General features: G+C 38.1%; 1 protein-coding gene and 1 pseudogene across 1 annotated transcript in view; both read left to right on the top strand.

Annotated features, from left to right (window-relative positions):
- LOC120226560 (SLX4 interacting protein) overlaps positions 1-17,994 on the top strand; it is a 189,725-nt gene that overhangs the window by 1,031 nt on the left and 170,700 nt on the right. Inside the window, 2 exon segments of the mRNA XM_039224733.1 lie at positions 6,723-6,875; positions 16,860-16,915. Coding sequence (XP_039080664.1) covers positions 16,889-16,915 — 27 coding nt within the window. The 5' untranslated portion in view covers positions 6,723-6,875; positions 16,860-16,888.
- On the top strand, positions 17,090-17,190 carry LOC120226837 (annotated as a pseudogene).

Raw genomic sequence — 17,994 nt, forward strand, 5'->3', positions numbered from 1 at the left:
CTCCAGACCCACTGGATCAGAACCTTTTCTAGAGAGTGCTCCTTAAAGTTCAAGGAGCATTAATTCAGGGCACAAACTAAAGATATAGGCTGTCTCTTTTCAACCTGTGCGTCTTAAACAGTTTACAATATGTTGTTAGTTTATTCCATATTTTACATGCAGTGGACATGTGACATATGTTCTTTTGCTTTCAGTACATCAGTTTGATGTCAGAATGCCAATTTAACATTCTAAAAAGCTGAGAATCTTGCATGCTGGTATATTATGTAACTGTTGCCATGGCAACACCTGTATGCACATTTTTTTTCCTCTGTGCATATTTTTACTTTTAATTTATTACAAGTTGAATTCAAAAGCCTGGATGCATTCAGCAGTTCAATATTGACTTGGAAAACCCTGGCCCATATTTTACCAATATTTTATGGCATTTTGCTCTCCTGTCTTTTTTAAATGAGAAATCTAAATCTCATTTGTTTCAGGAATTCTCAATCCTAGCTGCTCCTGAAAGTCACCTGGGGGGGTGGGTGGGGACAGCATTTAAAAAAAAAGACTCCAGGCCACTCTATGCAGAGTTTTATTTATTTATTTATTAAAAAAATTTTTTTAATGTTTATTTATTTACTTATTTCTCAGAGAGACAGTGTGAGCAGGAGAGGGTCAGAGAGAGATGAAGATACAGAATCTGAAACAGGCTGCAGGCTCTGAGCTAGCTGTCAGCACAGAGCCCAACGCGGGGCTCGAACCCACGATCTGTGAGATCATGACCTGAGCCGAAATCGGGCGCTTAAGCCAACTGAACCACCCAGATGTCCCTATCTGCAGTGTTTTAGACTCTGTGGATGGAATTTAGGAACCAGTAAGGTATTTGAGAGAACAGCAAATTACTTTTACGGTTTTCATATTTAGGTTTTTGTCCCTTAGATAGATTTACTTAAAATAATTAGGAATTTGAACCCATTGGAGAGAATTGGACTGAAAATGTGGTGAACCAGCTTCCCAGGAACTGTTCTATGTGCTCAGCAAGTCGTCCAGCCTTTCTGTCTTTCTTGTCTTTCTTCCACCTATTAATTGGGAAAAGAATTGAAGTTTTCTTTTAAAAATATTTTTATTTACTTAATTTTTTTCTTTTTTTATTAGAGTGCACAAGGCAAGGAGAGGGGTAAGGGATCTTGCTCCAAGCTCAGAGCGCAGCCCGACACAGGGCTTGGATCCCATGACCCTGGGATCGTGACCTGAGGGGAAATCAAGAGTCAATGCTCAACAGACTGAGTAGTACTTAGGTGCCCCAGTGTGTGTGTGTGTGTGTGTGTGTGTGTGTGTGTGTGTGTGTGTGTGTGTTAAATTTAACCTTCTGTGAGTTTTCAAAATGTAGCAAATACTTCTGTGAGTATGAGCAAATATTCTTTAAGTGCAATATGTATTGCTTTTGTTGTTCACATATTGTGTCTTGTCTTGTGTGTGCCAGTAAAGCATAGTGGGCAGGGTAATGAATTTAAAAATGAACTTCAGAGTCACACCCTGGGGGTTCAAATCCTAGCTGCTCCACCTACTACTAGCAGTGTGACCTTGAGAAGATCACATAGCTCTCTGTACTTAAGTCTTCTCTGTAAAATAGGGTTGATGTGAGGGTTAGATACGTGAATATTAGAAAAGTGCTTAAAACAAGGTCTGGCATGTGATCACAGCAATGTGAATATTAACCATTGTAATTTATCAAATCTTTGGGTTATTAAGGTTTTGTTCATGCATGGAAGTCACTAAGGGGAAAAGTTCCATAAGTTTTCTACATTCACCTGTTTGGAAGAGACGGTGGTGGTCTAAACAATATATTAGGAAGATGAATTTTTTTAATGGTCTTTTTCTTTTTAAGCAGCCTTATTGAGGAATATAGGCATATCTTTACTGTGCTTTTGCAAGTTGAAGGTTCGGGACCACCCTGCGCTATGCAAGTCTATTAGTGCCATTTTTCTAACAGCATTTGTTTGCCTTATGTTTCTCTGTCACATTTAGATAATTCTCTCAGAATTTCAGATGTTTTCATTATACTTGTTATGGTGCTATGTGATCAGTGATTTCAACTTGCTGGAAGCTCAGGTGATCATTAGCAGTTTTTAGCAATAAAGCATTTTTTAGTTGCATTGCTTTTTTGGAGCAATGTACTAGATATGTACTTAATAGACTAGTATAGCTTAAACATCAGTCTTATATGCACTGGGGCACCAAAAAATTTATTTGACTTCTTTCATTTTGATAATCACTATTTTGTGATGGTGTGGGGCTGAACCCGGAATATCACCGTGTTATATCTGTAATTGTCATACAGTAATCTGCACATATTTAAAGTATATAGTTCGATATGCTTGACATGTGTATACCAGTAAAACCATCACCATAGTCAAGGTAATGAATATATCCATCAGTCACCCCAATTTCCGTTTGCTGTTTTATAATCTCTCTGGCAACTTTCAGGCAACCACTCATCCGCTCTCTGTTATTATAGATAAGTTTGCATTTCCTAGTTTATCTAAAAGGAATCATATAGTACATGCTCTTTTTTGATAGGAGTTATGGGAGTGTCTGGTTTCTCTTCATGATTGAGGGGCTTCTTTGTTGCAAGTATCAATAGTTCATTTCTTTTTAATTGCTAGGTAGTATCTTGCTAGATGTACTGTAATTTGTTTACACATTCAATAGTTGAAGGACATTTAGGTTTTTCACATTGCTTTGTTCTTCTTCAGCTTATTTGAATTGGGGAAAAAAAGTCTAATGATTTGGTGGCCATGCCTTTTATGTACGCTGAAACCAGGAGATGACTAGCAAAATGTGTAAATGTGTATGTATTGGGATTTTTTTTACCTTTGCATTTTGTAGTTTATGGATTAATGTTTTCTGAGTCAAAAATTTGCCTTTTTAAAATGCAAAATGCATGCCTTGACTTTTTAGTGATTGTATCTCTTGATATGTACATGCCTAATTATTTTAAGCTGTGTTAAATCTTTAAAGCCTACTACTTGTATATTACTTTTTGGAGATTGAAAACGATAATGGATGCACACTAAAAAACCTACTCATTAGGCAACAAAGTAGAGATCTAAATGGAGCATACCGCTCATTTAGTGTTGGTGTAGGTACATTTCTAAAGTTTGCTTCTGGGGCGCCTGGGTGGCTGAGTCAGTTAAGGATCAGACTCTTGATTTTGGCTCAGGTTATGATCTCACGGTTTGTAGGCTCTGCGCTGAGTGTGGAGCCTGCTTGGGATTCTCTCCNCCCCCCCCCCCCCCCCCCCCCCGTTCTCGCCACCCCTCCTCACTTGTGCTCTGTCTCTAAATAAATAAATATTTTTTAAAAAAGTCTTTGCTTCTGTTATAGAAAAGCAGTGCTTCCTGATTATTATAGTATTGACATTTTGTGCTTGAATAAATCAGAGCTGGTAACTAAAATTGGATTTGACTTACGTTAGTTATAAGATAATATATAGAATATTTCTGTTATAATGTCTCAGACACTGAATTTCATTTGTGTCACTATTTTGATTTCTCTAGTTGGAATTTTTTGTTTTGCAATTAAAAAATATTTTATATTTGCATATGGTAAAATTCATTCTTTTTGGTATACACTTTCATGAATTTCGACGAGTGCACTGAGTTTTGTAACCACTGTCAATCAGAATGCTGGGCAGTTCCATCACCCCCCCTCCCACATCCCCCAAATTCCCTCCTGCTACTCCCTTGTAGTAATCCTCTCCCCCCGCCCCCAGGTAGCAACTAAAGATCTGTATTCCATGTCTATGGTTTTCACATCAAAAACATTAGATTTTAAGACAATTATGTTAATGATTATCAGAAGTTATTTTGTGTTGTGAAGGTGCTGGGAAAACAGTTATCAGAGTGGGGCTTGGACTATGAAGTGGATTGATTAGGAGCTGTCTGTGCCCTGCAATGTTTATAATGATTATGGTTAACAGAGACTGAACAAGGAACTCTGCCAAATACTACATATCAGATCTTACGTAATCCTCATAGGACCCTGGAGATAGACACTCGTTATTATCCCACTTAATAGATAAGAAAATTGGAGACAGAAGAATTGAGTAGCTTGTCTGAGATCACTTGAAGAGGCAGGATTTGAATTCATGTCTGTTTTACTAGAACCTGAAGACCATGACTGTCCCCATGAGCAGGTGCCTGTGTATATTTCTGACAAAGTATTAAGAATTAGATCTTGCATATAAATGAAGCATCCCATGCCAGGCCCGGTGAAGAGTTTCTATGGGCATAGCAAGAAATGAGAGGCCCAGATCATGGGCTAACTGACTGGATTAAGGATGTAGAGTGACTGAAAGGTAGGACTGTTCTGTGGAATTATTTTTTGGTAGAGGATTTCAATATTTGACCTACATTTAAAGACAAAAAGAAAAAAGCCCTTATATTTTTGTCACTTGCATTATCCACTTTTCACTGTTACAGCTTCCCTGTTTTTTCGTTTTTGTTTTCCTCTTTTAAAAGCTGATTTTGGAATTCAGAATGACCATTTGAGTAATAGGAAAAGCTGATTCTTTCTTACACTGAGGTTGTCTCCTTAAGCTTTATCTAAGTTGTCACCACCAACATCTTTGCTCATTTGTCAGTTTTCCTTGGTATTTTGTTAAAGCTTGTGATATCTTTCTTGATACTGGTTTTTGCTATGTGTGTGTGTGTGTGTGTGTGTGTGTGTGTGTGTGTGTGTTTGTGTTTGTGTTTCAGTGATAAAATTATATTGTTGGAGTAGAGAATGAAATTATTTCCAATTCGTGAGTTGTTCACAATTTCAGGAGTTCTGGGCCTTTGTTTTCTGTTTCTGCTCCCATAGTTAATGAAATCTTTGTAAGATGAAAAAAGGAAGTATAATAATTTTCTTGATAAAATTTGCAATCCAGAGACTAGAAACCTTAAAGTTAATTTCGAGCCTTCTTAATCTGGAGTAGTTGTTTGGTTTATGACACAGGCCAACAATTCAAAAAGGAAGACAAATGTGAATTTCAGAGTGCCTTGGATTTTCCCACAGAATAATCTAGAAGGTCACTGACTTTCTTTATTAGCATTTATCTCTTCTTTGTATTTAAATGACAGGACAATCATGTGATAATGTTTAATCTACTTCCATTCCCTCCCCAAATTAATTTTCTTAGGAATCTTAGAATCTTTCCCTCTCTGTGAAAGACATTTATGTATGCATATTTTTGGAGGGGTCATACTCTTTCAAAGTCTCCTCTTCGTGAAAAGAATGCCTATTCTCAGGCCAGGGAACGCGGCTCAAGAATGCAGAATAGAAGATGAGCTATTATTTTGAAGGTTTATAATATACTTTAACTTCTTGGCATACTCATGTAAATTGTTTTCAGATATTTGGAAAATTGATCTTTTTGGAGATTGTCCTGAACATCTTGAAATCAGGCAAATTAAAATAAAAATTCCACTGAACTTGGACTTGAACTGGAAGCTCTGATAGAAAGACTTTTTTAACATTATGCTTTAAACTCCAGGCACTGAACTTGTTGCTTCCTCCTGGAGGCAACTTTAAGGGCCCAGGAAAGTAGTTTCTTAAATTGCATACTTGCTTTGTGTGTGCGTGTGTGTTACTAATTTTAATGATCAGTAAAACAGTCTAGAAAAACCTGTTTGTTCCCAGATTTAACATTGAGTGAATACAGAGGCTAATGATATCTTTTCCATTCAAATGCATGTTAGAATGTCAGTATTTTTTAAAAAAATTATGCAGTGAAAAACTCACATTTATAGCCTAAACTTCAGCAATACTTCTGATCTGTTGCCCATTATTTTCAAGAGGAAACACTTTGATCTTCTTTTTACAAGTTTATGTATATTACAAGTCTTTCAACGGAGGCTGGTGATACATTCAACTTAAGTGTTATTTATGTATTGAAATAGGTCCAGGGTGCTTTGACCTCCTTTTAAGAAGGCTTAATGTGGAATTTGGGATGTGGGGACAGTAAGGATGCATTAAATGAATAGGTATAAATGTAGAAAAAATAACAGTCTGTAGCCACTTATTTAGTAACATCAATAGGGTCATGTCAGCACACTTCTGATGCATACCGATGCCCTGCACCAGGTATCAAGACAGGGATGGACCTTGTCCTCAGGACCCTTATGTCAGGCACAGGAGACAGAATGAGAACTAGAGTTATGTGTACTTTGCTGAGCTAAGTATGAAAGTAGTGGTGGTATAAGGTGCAGATATTGCTCAGAGAAGAGAGTTATTCACTCTGGAGATTTATGGAGGCCTCCAAGGAGCAGGTGGTGTCTGAGTTGGGTTTCAGAGGATAACTCCTCTTAGGAGGGTGAGGAAATTCTCCCGCCTGTGTGGGTGAAGGTGGGAATGGTTGGAGCAGCATGTTCAAGGACACATGATGGAGTTGGCTGTGTGGGAGCACTGAAGCTGTGAAGTTGCTTGAGCTGTGGGGTACAGGTGTGGGCAGAGGGCTTGTGAAAGTGTGGGAGATCCCAGCGCACAGTTCTGCTCAATTACCTCTAGCGATGGCTTTGGGGATGAAGCAGTGTACAGATGGAAACAGGAGGTACTTTAAAAGGCTGTGGTTGTGGGGACTTTCAGGGTAACCAACTCTTTGGGGTCTGGAACCTCCTGGCATCACCAAGTAATAATTTTTCCTTCATGTGGGAGGCAGATGGATCCACCTTTGACTGTCATCTGTTCTGTCCCAGATGATGGGCACTGTGCTTGCTGTAAGAGAAGAGAGCAGAATGTGTGCTTTCTCCAGATTCCCTGGTAATGGTCTTTCTCTATTTAGACTTCATGCTTTTCAGCTTTCATGAAAGAATAGTGAGAGATGTACCCTTCCCATCTCCCCAGAGGAGGTAAGAGAGTCATGATTGGTTGTTGCACGGTGGTTGTGAAGGGATAAATAATAGAAGGGATCAGCAAACTTCCACCTTCATTTCCCACTGCCTTGCCAGACCTGCATATGTGGCTGGAGACAGGGACGCCTTGCTCTGAGTACCACCTTTGCCTATTTTTCTATTGGATTGTTTAGTTTTGGATTGTCGTTTTTTGCTGGTTATATGTTTTGTAAATATCTTGTCCCAGTTTGTCAACTCTTCTTCCCCCCCCATGTCTTTATGGTGTATTTTGATGAATAGAAGTTTTATTTTTTGTAAGTGTTTTATTTTGAGATAATTATGGATGCACAGGCAGAAAAGAGAGGGTGGGGGTCCTCTGTACCTGGTAAACATTAAAGCCAGAGAACTGACATTGGTACAGTCCAGAGTTATTACATTTAAGCAGTTTTACATGTATTTATCTAGTTCTGTGCCATTTTATCACGTGTGTATTCAGGTAACCAACACCACAGTCAAGGTACAGAACTCCATTGCCATCAGCTCCTTCTTCTACCTCTTTGTATAAAACCACATACTTTTTCCACATCTTTAATCCCTGGCAACTTCTAATCTGTTATTCGCTTCTATAATTTTGTTATTTCAAGGATGTTATATACATGGAATAATACATGAAACAACCTTTTCAGATTGTCTTTTTTTCACTCAGCATAATTCCCTTGAGATCCATCCAAGTTGTTACCTGTATCAACAAAAGAGTTCATTCCATTTTATTGCTGAGTAATATCCCATGGTATAGATAGTCCACAGTCTGCTTAACAATTCACCATTGAAGGACATCTGGGTTGTTTCTAGTTTTGGGTTATTATGAGTAGAGTTTGCTGCGCACATTGGTATACAGATTTTTTTTTTTAGTCTTCTTAGTATTTTTATTTTACACTAAACCACAGTTTTTAAACTTATGTATACAGATTTTTATGTGAGCCGAGGTTTTCATTTCTCTGGGGATAATTTCCAGGAGTGAGTTTTTGAGTCATATGGTAAGTGCATATTTAGTATTATAAGAAACCTCTCCTCCATTGTGGCTGTACCAGTTTTACAGTCATGAGAGATCTGTTTTCTCTGCATCCTCATCAACATTTGGTGTTGGCATTTTATTTGACATTTTGGTAGGTTATGTGGTGATATCTTATTGGGGTTTTATTTGCATTTCTCTGAGAGCTGATGATGTTGAACATCTTTTCACGTGCTTGTTTGACATCCTGCTTGTATATCCTCTTTGGTGAGATATCTGTTCATGTCTTTCGCCCATTTTCTGGCTGCATTGTGGTTTTTTTACTTGTGAGTTTTGAGAGTTCTTTATATGTTCTAATTATAAGACTTGTTGGATTTGTGAATTGCAACTATTTCCATCAGTCTGTGGGGAAGTTTTAATTTTCTTTTTTTTTTTTTTTTAAATTTTTTTATTTACTTCTGAGAGAGAGAGGGGGACAGCATGAGCAAGGAGGGTCAGAGAGAGAGGGAGACACAGAATCTGAAACAGGCTCCAGGCTCTGGGCTTGCTGTCAGCACAGAGCCCGACACGGGGCTCGAACCCACGAACTGTGAGATCATGACCCGAGCTGAAGTCGGACGCTCAACCGACTGAGCCACCCAGGTGCCCCAAGTTTTAATTTTCATATGGCCAGATCTACCAATTTTTTTTTTCTTTATGGTCTGTGCTTGTTGAGTCCAGTTTAAAGACTCTTCCTTCAGGGGCACCTGGGTAGCTCAGTTGGTTAAGCATCTGACTTGGGATTTTGACTCAGGTCATGATCTCTCCCAGTTTGAGATGGAGCCCCATGTCAGGCTGTGTGCTGACAGTATGGAGCCTTCTTGGGATTCTCTCTCTCCCTCTCTCTCTGCCCTTACTCTCCTAAAATAAATAAGTAAACTTAAAAAAAAAATTCTTTGAGTCCTTGAAAACTTTCTGTAAGAGGTTCTGGTTTTCTTCATTTGAGTTTTTAGTCCATCTGTAATTGAGTTTTGTGTGTTGTGTGAAATACTGTGTGAATTTCATCTCTTTTCGAATTGATAGACCGTTGATCCACCACAGTGTATTAAATGAATGCTCCCTTCGTTTCCCACTGACGTGCAGTGCCTCTTCTATCATCCATTTCCATTAGCAGATGGGTTTGTTTCTTTCTAGTCCGTGTGGTCTGTCCCTTTGGCCCATTTACCCCTTTGCCAGTACATATTATTTTATTTGCTGTAGTGTTGCAATTTTTCTGCATCTGGTAAGACAAACTCCTTCCTTTGTTTTTTCTTCTTTTCTCTCCTCCAAGTATCTTAGTCCTCTTTGCTCTTTCTCAGATTCCTTATTCAGAATTGTGCTTAGAACTGCAGTAAGTTGGAAGAGCAATTTGAGGAGGACTTCCACATTTCCTAGATGTATTCCTAGATATTTTATATTTGTGGGATGCTAGTTTAAAATATATTCTATTTTTTTACTTTTTAAAAAAAATTTTATTTAGAGAGCATGAGAAGGGGACAAGGATGGGGGTGAGGGAGAGAGAGAGAGACAGAGAGAGAATTAAGGAGGCTCTGTGAAAATAAGAGTTGGACGCTCAACTGACTAAGCCACTGAGGTGCTCATAAAAGATATTTTGAAATCTACATTTTCTACCTATTTCTAAGAAATTAATTTTAATGATTTATTACAAAGCATGTTTGCTACATTTTTTGTAGATGCTTTCTTATGATTAAGAACTTTTTAAAAGTTTATGTATTTAGGGGTACCTGGGTGGCTCAGTCAGTTAAGCATCCGGCTTCAGCTCAGGTCATGATCTCACAGTTTGTGGGTTCAAGCCCCATGTTGGACTTTGTGCTGACAGCTCAGAGCCTGAAGCCTATTTCAGACTCTGTGTCTCCCCCTCTCTCTCACTCTCCCCTGCTCACGCTGTCTCTCTCTCTCCCCCCCTCAGAAATAAATAAAATATTTAAAAACAGTTTATGTATTTAAATATTGAATTTTTTTAAGTTTTAATGTTTGTTTATTTTGGAGAGAGAGAGAATGAGAGCAGGGGAGGGGCAGAGAGAGAGGGAGACACAGAATCCAAAGCAGGCTTCAAGCTCTGATCTGTCAGCACAGAGCCTGACACAGGGCTCAAACTGATGAACCATGAGATCTGATCTGAGCCAAAGTCAGACGCTTAACTGACTGAGCCAGCCAGGCACCCCAGTTTATTTATTTTTAGTATTCCCTATACCTAGTGTGGGGCTCAAACTCATGATCCTGTGATTAAGAGTTGCCTGCTCTTCTGACTGAGCCACCCATGTGCTCCTATAATTAAGAAATTTTTCTCAGATTCCTAATGTTCTTTATTTTTTCCTGCTCCTCTTAAAATGACCTTGTGGTTTTTTTTTCCTATTTTAATTTTTTAGTATGGTGATTTGTCTAGTGTTAAACTGACCTCGCACACCTCTGATAAACTTCACTTGGTTCTAGTATAGTTTTCATATGTTGTTAGAGTCAGTTGCTTCTGTTCAGGTTTCTTGCCTCTATGTTCACGTGTAGAATTGGCTGTGATTTTCATTTCCTATACTTCTTTTGTTGGGCTTTGCTATCAGGGCTTCATGAATTGTGGAGGGGGGAGGGGATTCCCTCTTCCTCTTGAATTTGTAGACTGGTAGTATTTGTTCCTTGAACTGTTGTTGGATTTTGGATCACAAAGCAAAGGTTTTGAAATGGAAGAGACCTGAGAGTCCGCCTGTGTAACAGCCTTATCCTACTGAGGCAGAAAGAGTGAAATACTGAGGCTCAAACCCAGAGGGTACCATCCTGTATACCATGACTCAACCATTTCATCATTTCAGAAACCCTACAGTTAAGGTAGGCCATTCTGTTACCTTCACACTGAAGTCCATGCAAATCCATGCATGGCTTGGAAAATATCCCATTAACCTGACAAACTTGGTCCCTTAGGGTTTCTAGCCTTATCTGATTAAGTTGCAGGGGGAAAGGGAGCCTTGCCTGAAACCTCACTGGCTCGACTGTTGAGTAGCAGCTCAGAGAAGCCCAGTGTGTTGATAGGTAGAAGCTATCTTCTGAATATCAAAGAAATATTAAATATGTGGCATTTTTTATGAAAGTCGTAAAGATTCAGTATACGTTTCGGAAAATTTCTTTAAAAACAGCAAAAATAAAATGGGTGCATAAATGACTCCGCTCCCATTATCTGGAGTATTTCTTCTTTCAGTAGACATTTCTTGAGCGCCCTCTAGTGTCAGGCAGTGCTCTGAGGGCCATTCACCTTTGAGAACCTCTTCCTACCTGGATGGTTTGTTTTACTGTACTTGGGAATTAGCAAACTGCTTCAGTTCACCATTTAGTTCATTTCTAGAACTTGTCTCTAATGATGTAATGAAGCAAAAGAACTACATCTTCCTTATCTGGAATGACTTCAGTGGATATGCAGGCTTAAGGTCTGTGCACTGGCTATCCAGATGTGTTATGAGCTTTAATGTTGATGGACTTTATTTTTTGTTTATGAAGATATATGCCATGTCACATAGCACAATGGTAAATTTAATTCAGACTGTGTTTCCTTAGCTATAGCGTTCCTTCCTTCCTTCCATTAGCAGGAGAGAACCAGCACTCATGTAGCTCTATTTGAAGTCATACTCTGTTGGGATTTTGTGCCTTTGTGGGCAGTGGAGGTTTGGGAATGTGGTGTTTGTCTGTAGGGGGGTGGGGTGGGTTGACAGTCCAGTTAGCAATCGATCTTGGCAGTTCTGCAGATGACAGATCATCTTAGTTTGCCCTCGGCTGAGTTGGCAAGACTCTTCTCTCGCCCTTGACCCTCAGCTGTGAGACCCTGGTCTCATCTCACAAGTATATTTTTTAGGGGAATAGATGGCAGGGCTGGGTAGATTGTTCATAAGGTCTCTCTTAGCCCTAAAGTTGTGATTTTGGAGCCTCCAAACTTTGTGGAAACAAATGAAAACAACTATATACACTGAGAGGCAGAATGCCATATGATATTAAAATATGAATTGGAAATATGCAAAAGGTAAAAATATGAAGTAGGTGAAGGGAGTTAAGAAAAACATATATGCAAACTGTATTATATAGTTCCTTTTAGTTATGTGGTCTATTTTTACATTAGCAGACTATTATTTTATACAAAACTATACTTTTCAGTCTTAGGTTCCTACAGGTCATATTTTTGAGATGGAGCTTCAATGATACATTTTGAAGAATCCAGTCCTTAAAAGAATTCAGCTACACTTGCTTTACTAATAAAAATAAAAAGATAAAAATAAGTACTTTAAAAAAGGGCACTGGAACCTTAGTGTGAGTTGAAAAATGTAACCTTCACTGTAACATGGCCTATAATCTATCTAACAGCAGATATGGTTTGAAAGTCTTGCTCCAGCCTTCAGTGTGGTCCATCTGTCCTTCAGGAAAGGAAGGACATGTGCGAAAACCAGTGTACAATTAAAAAATAATTCGATCACGTTCTTCAGCTTGGTTGGGTACTTGCTGACAAACTCTCTCCCTTTTCTCTATCAGCTGAAGCACTTAAGAATTCTTAGCAGAAATTATTCAAACCTAATTTAATATATTTAAGGGGAATGATTTTGTGTTTATCAGGCTTAAATAATATAAAGATCTACCTAAAGTTTTCAAGATGACTTTATAAATGTTGTTTCAAACACATGTTCCTGATTCTCTAGGAACTTATTTTTGGGATAACATATTGGAGTTACTAGGTGAAGGTCTTTCAAAATTTTTCTAAATCACCTGTATTACATCATTCAGAGAATAGAAATGAATACTTAAAATCATTGGGGTTTGGATAAAGATGTCTTTATCCATTAAAAAAGTAGAATCAAACAGTATCACCTTTTAAAAAAAATTAAAACAATCACCATTGACTAAGTAATTGTTAACAGTCATTATGGGCCTAGTGCACTGGGGTTTTCATGTGCCATTTAATCCTTTCGATAATATCTATCCCTATTTTGTAGATTGGGAATTTGGGACACATAAATAAGTGCATCTCTTGTTATAAAACCCAAGCATTCTCAAAGTGCACTGTCCATTATGGTGGCTACTAACCACAGGTCTGAAACACTTGTCATATGGCCCGTCTGAATGTGCTGGAAACATAAAATATCCACCTGACTTCAAAGACTTAAACACCAAGACAGTAAATATTTTTATATTGATTATGTGCTGAAATGATAATGTGTTGGATTTTTAGGTTAAATAAAAATACTATTAAAGTTAATTTCTTCTGTTTCTCTTTTACTTTTTTATTAACTGCTTCTACTAGAAAACTGGAAAGTACTTCTGAGGCTTGCATTCTGTTTCTCTTGTCCAGTGCTGCTCTAAAAGCTTCTGTGCACACAATTTAAACAGGCAAATAGTTCCATGTACAAGGCTTGTGAGTTATGGCATCCTTTTCACCTCATTCCTTCCTGGAGAGCAGCTCTCTTCAACTTAGTCTTCATGTTGGAGCCAAGTTTAGCACTTAACAATTGGGTCCGTGTAGCTAACTTACTATATTTCTGCTGTATTATTACTGTTGGTGGTGGTGGTTGTTATTGTTTTTTTTAAAATCGATTTTAGGCTTTGCTTCTAAACATTCCCTTATCATTAAAAGGAGCTTTTAGTGCCTATACCCCTACCATATAATACAGAAAAACATATATATATTTCCCATCCTCATAATATTGTCGTAACCATAATATGGTTTAAGTCACGATTCAGTGTTTGTTACCGTGGCTATAAATGCTAGTCGTAATTGAGCTGTATATGAAATACTCTTTTTATTTTCTTGCAGTTTTTGTTTACCCTAGTATCAGTAATTGCCTTGTTATTATTCAGTTGCCTAGCTTTCCATGTTTCTGTTCTAATTCAATCTTATATTCTCCACCAGTTGTCTAAACTTAATTTTGTGTGCTTGCAGACACTTTTAAAGCTGCATCTCCTGGAGACTGGTAAACTGCTGTAGCCTGCACTGATGGTTCTCTCCTGGATTCAGCCAGGACCTCAGGCAGGGATCTGCTTTCACCAGATCTTGGGATTTCCTCTGCCTTTTGCCCATCGTGGCCTTCCTGTTTCCTGTATCTTCCTGTTTCTTGTTTAATTGCTCATTTGGGTGAGGCACATCTTTAGTTGCTTTCTGAGAAAGGACGCAGGGGATTTAAATTTTTTTAAGACCTTGCATGTCTAAAAATGCCCCCTCCCCCTCCTGTTTAAATGCAATTGGAGGTTGGAAACAATTTTCTTCAGAATTTTGAAGATATTTCTCTATTGTCTTTCGGTCTCTGGATTTGGTTTGAGCAGTTTGGAGCCAAATATTTTCTTACCACCGCTTCTATCCACCTCCCACACTGTTGGTAATTTTTTTGAATTTAAATTTTTTAATTTTTTGTTCCCAGTGCCTGATGTTTTACTGTGATATATGCCCTAATATGAGACGTTACCATCCCAGCTTCCATGTATGGATCCTCCTGTACTGGTTCTTTAATTTTTAATGTGTTCTCTCTTATTTTTCATCTTTTTAAATTTTTTGATGAAGTTTTTGAAGGACTTACTGAACTTGATCCTTCAGCATTCGTGTTGTTTCTTTATTCCAGCTCTCATAATTTTAATTGTTTTCTGAAAGTCCCTATTTTTTGTTACTGTATATATTGCTTTTTCGTTGCAGTATCTTCTTTTTCCCTGATATTAATTATAGTTTCTTAACAAATGGTTCCCTTTCCCTGCATAGTCTCGGTTTTGGCCAAGTAATTGTTTTTTCTGTTTGTTTTGTTTTCTTTCATGAAAGAGTCTTTCCTTGGATAGCAAGTGATTCCTGGTTGTTTGCATGTATTTGAGAGTGGGGGAATAAAAAGGTGGAAATCAGTTTTCCATACAGATGTGGGGCTTGTGAGTGTGGGCTTCACTTTAGAGCCATCTATCTAGGCTTTTCCTAGGGGAGTCCCTGATGTCAGTACTTAGAGATCCTGCCTTTCAGGTTAGTCCTGTTCCTTGAAGGGGGAGGTTTTAGTCTCCTATTTGGAGAGCCGAGGCAGGATAGAGGGTATACGAGTCAGGGTTCTCTGGAGACTCAAAACCAGTGTAAGGTGTATATAAATATGATAGGAATTGGCCCGTGCTATTGTGGAGACTGAGAAGTCCCATGATCTGCCGTCTACCAGCTGGAGAACCAGGAAAGTCACTGGTGTAATTCATTCTCCGCGCAAAGGCCTGCAAACCGGGAGTGCTTAAGTCTGAGAGCAGGAGACTATATGGGTGTCCCAGCTCAATATGAATGTCCCAGTTCACTCTTCCTGTACATTTTTGTTCCATGTGGGCCTTCGATGGATTGAATGATGCCCACCTACACTGGGGGGGCCTGTCTGCTTTACTCTGTGCACCAATTCAAATGCTAATTTATCCCAGAAACACCCTCACAAACATATCCAGGGATAATGTCTTATTAGTAGTTATCTGGGCATAGATAACTCAGATAAATTGACATATAAAATTAACCATCATAAGGGATGTATGGGTTAGAAGATATCAGTAAGTTTGTAAATCTTCCTTTAATTTTCTTTTTTCAGTAGGGTAGTCTGCCCTTCATGCTGTGCCTGGTGTTTTCCAGACCAGAGATCCTCTTCCTTACCCTCTCCAGAAAGTAATTCTCTAGATTTCTTGCTGCAGGGGTGAGAGAGGGCATTTGCCTGGCTGAGCCCAGTAAAGGGTCGTATAGAAACAGTTGACTCTCTTTTAAAATTTTTTTTAAAAAATTTAAAAAATGCTTATTTTTGAGAGAGAGAGAAAGTAAGAAAGAGAATAAACAGCAGGGGGAGAGGCAGAGAGAGCAGGAGACCAAAAATCCAAGAATCCACCCTCATCATTAGTCTTTCACCAGCAGGTATGATTTTAGCTGTGGGCTTTCATAGATGCTCTTTATCAGTTGAGGATGTATTCTATTAACTAGTGTGTGGATTTTTTTTTTTTAAATAAGAGTGTTGGTTTTGATAATTTTTAAATTTTATACCATCTGGATTCTTTTATATTCTATTTATAATGGATTATATTGATTAATTTTTAGATTTTAAATCAAACTTGTATTCCTGGGATAAATCCAAGTTTATACATTGTGTATAATCCTCCATATACTAGATTTGATTTGTAATATTTGTTGAGGATTTTTGTGTCTTTATTCATAAAGGATATTAGTGTGTAGTTTTCCTTTTTTGTGATTTCTCTGGTGTTGGTGTCAGGATAATATTGACCTCTTAAAATGATTTAAGAAATTTTTCTTGTGGTTTTGTTCTTTAATGTTAATTTTTTTTTAGTTTTGAGACAGAGGTGGGGGCGCAGAAAGAGAGGGAGACAGAGAATCCAAAGTAGGCTCTGCACTGTCAGCACAGAGCCTGACATAGGGTTCGAACCCATGAACCTTTGAAATCATGACCTGAGCTGAAATCAAGAGTTATATGCTTAACCAACTGAGCCACCCAGACATGGCCATCTTGTGCTTGTATTTTTTAAAAAAGAATTGTGAAGCATTGATATTCTTTTAAAAAATTTTTTTAAATGTTAATTTATTTTTGAGAGAGAGACACACAGAGTGCGTGGGGAAGGGTCAGAGACAGAAGGAGACACAGAATTGGAAGCAGGCTCGAGGCTCTGAGCTGTCAGCACAGAGCTTGCTGCAGGGCTTGAAGTCACAACGTGAGATCAAGACCTGAGCTGAAGTCGGCCACTTAACTGACTGAGCCACCCAGTCTCCCCATGATATTAATTCTTTAATGTTTGGTAGAATGCATCTGAGCCTGTGCTTTCCTTTGTTAGTGGTTTTTAAGTTACTAATTTAATAGCTTTTAAAGACCAATCATAACTAAACATTTATATTGCAAATACTTATTGATATTTGATTATTCAGCCATCCTTTCTCCTTTATATTATCAAATATAAAGATTTTTATATACCTACTTACAACTTTTTCTTTTCTATTAAAGGTCTGTAATTACTCTGGAATCAGTAAACTATGGCGTCAAAGAAATTTGCTGTTAAAGTAAGTAGTGCTTAATAGTCTTCTTTAAAATGGTTAATCATTTTCTAATATAACTGAGTTCTGTGTGCACTGACAATTGAAGCTCTGAACTTTCCTTCTACTCTTTAAACTAGGAATTTTACCGAAAACTTTAGGTGATTGAAGGTTTGCTTGTTAAGAACGAGGTGGAGGGGCTTGCTTGGGCAGCACATATACTAAAATTGGAACAATACAGAGGATTAGCATGGCCCCTGAACAAGGATGACATGGAAATTCATGAAGCAGTACATATTTTTAAACTTGCTATTCCTTGAGAAAAAAATTAAAAATGAGATAGGGGAAAAATTAATAGTTCATATGCTTATGAGAGTTTCTTGCTTAAAATCTAGGTAAGATGCCTTTTGGTCATAACTTGATCCTAAATGTTAAAAATTGTTATTCATGTTTGTACATCAGTGACATGAGTTTTGATTATGACAAAGCAGATGAAAATAAAGAAGTAGGTGCCAAATGCTGCAGGTGGTTGAATGCCTGTAGAGAGATCTCTTGCCTCGCTGTTCTCTGTTGTTTTTTATTAGTTTCTCTTCTGTCTCTCTTGATGGCTGTGGCTGAGACCTTCTCAAGTGAGGGGGGATGAGAGAACTGTGTGTGAGGGGTGGTGGGGAAGGGGAGGGGAAGAATTAATAGTGAGTATAAAGTCCTTGAGATGCCTTCAGCTGTGTTGGCTATTTAGGACATCTTTTATATGCTAGTGTTACATTTAATATTCAAAACATCAAAACAGGGGCACCTGGGTGGCTCAGTCGGTTAACTATCTGACTCTGGTTTAGGCTCAGGTCATTATCTCATGGTTCATGAGTTCAGACCTCACGCTGGGCTCTGTGCTGACAGTGCAGCCTGCTTGGGATTCTCTCTGCCCCTCCAGCACTCATGCGTTCGCTCTCTCTCTCTAAATAAATAAATAAACTTATTAACAGAAACACCAAAACAGACAAATTACAGTATTTAACCAGATCAGATACTACTTAATATTGTAGTTATATATTATTTTTATCAAGTCATGGCTTATTAGATTTACAACATATTTATAATTTTCATGA

Source organism: Hyaena hyaena, unplaced genomic scaffold (assembly GCF_003009895.1).
Source record: "Hyaena hyaena isolate Hyena2069 unplaced genomic scaffold, ASM300989v1 scaffold_16, whole genome shotgun sequence".
In the NCBI taxonomy this organism is placed as follows: domain Eukaryota; kingdom Metazoa; phylum Chordata; class Mammalia; order Carnivora; family Hyaenidae; genus Hyaena; species Hyaena hyaena.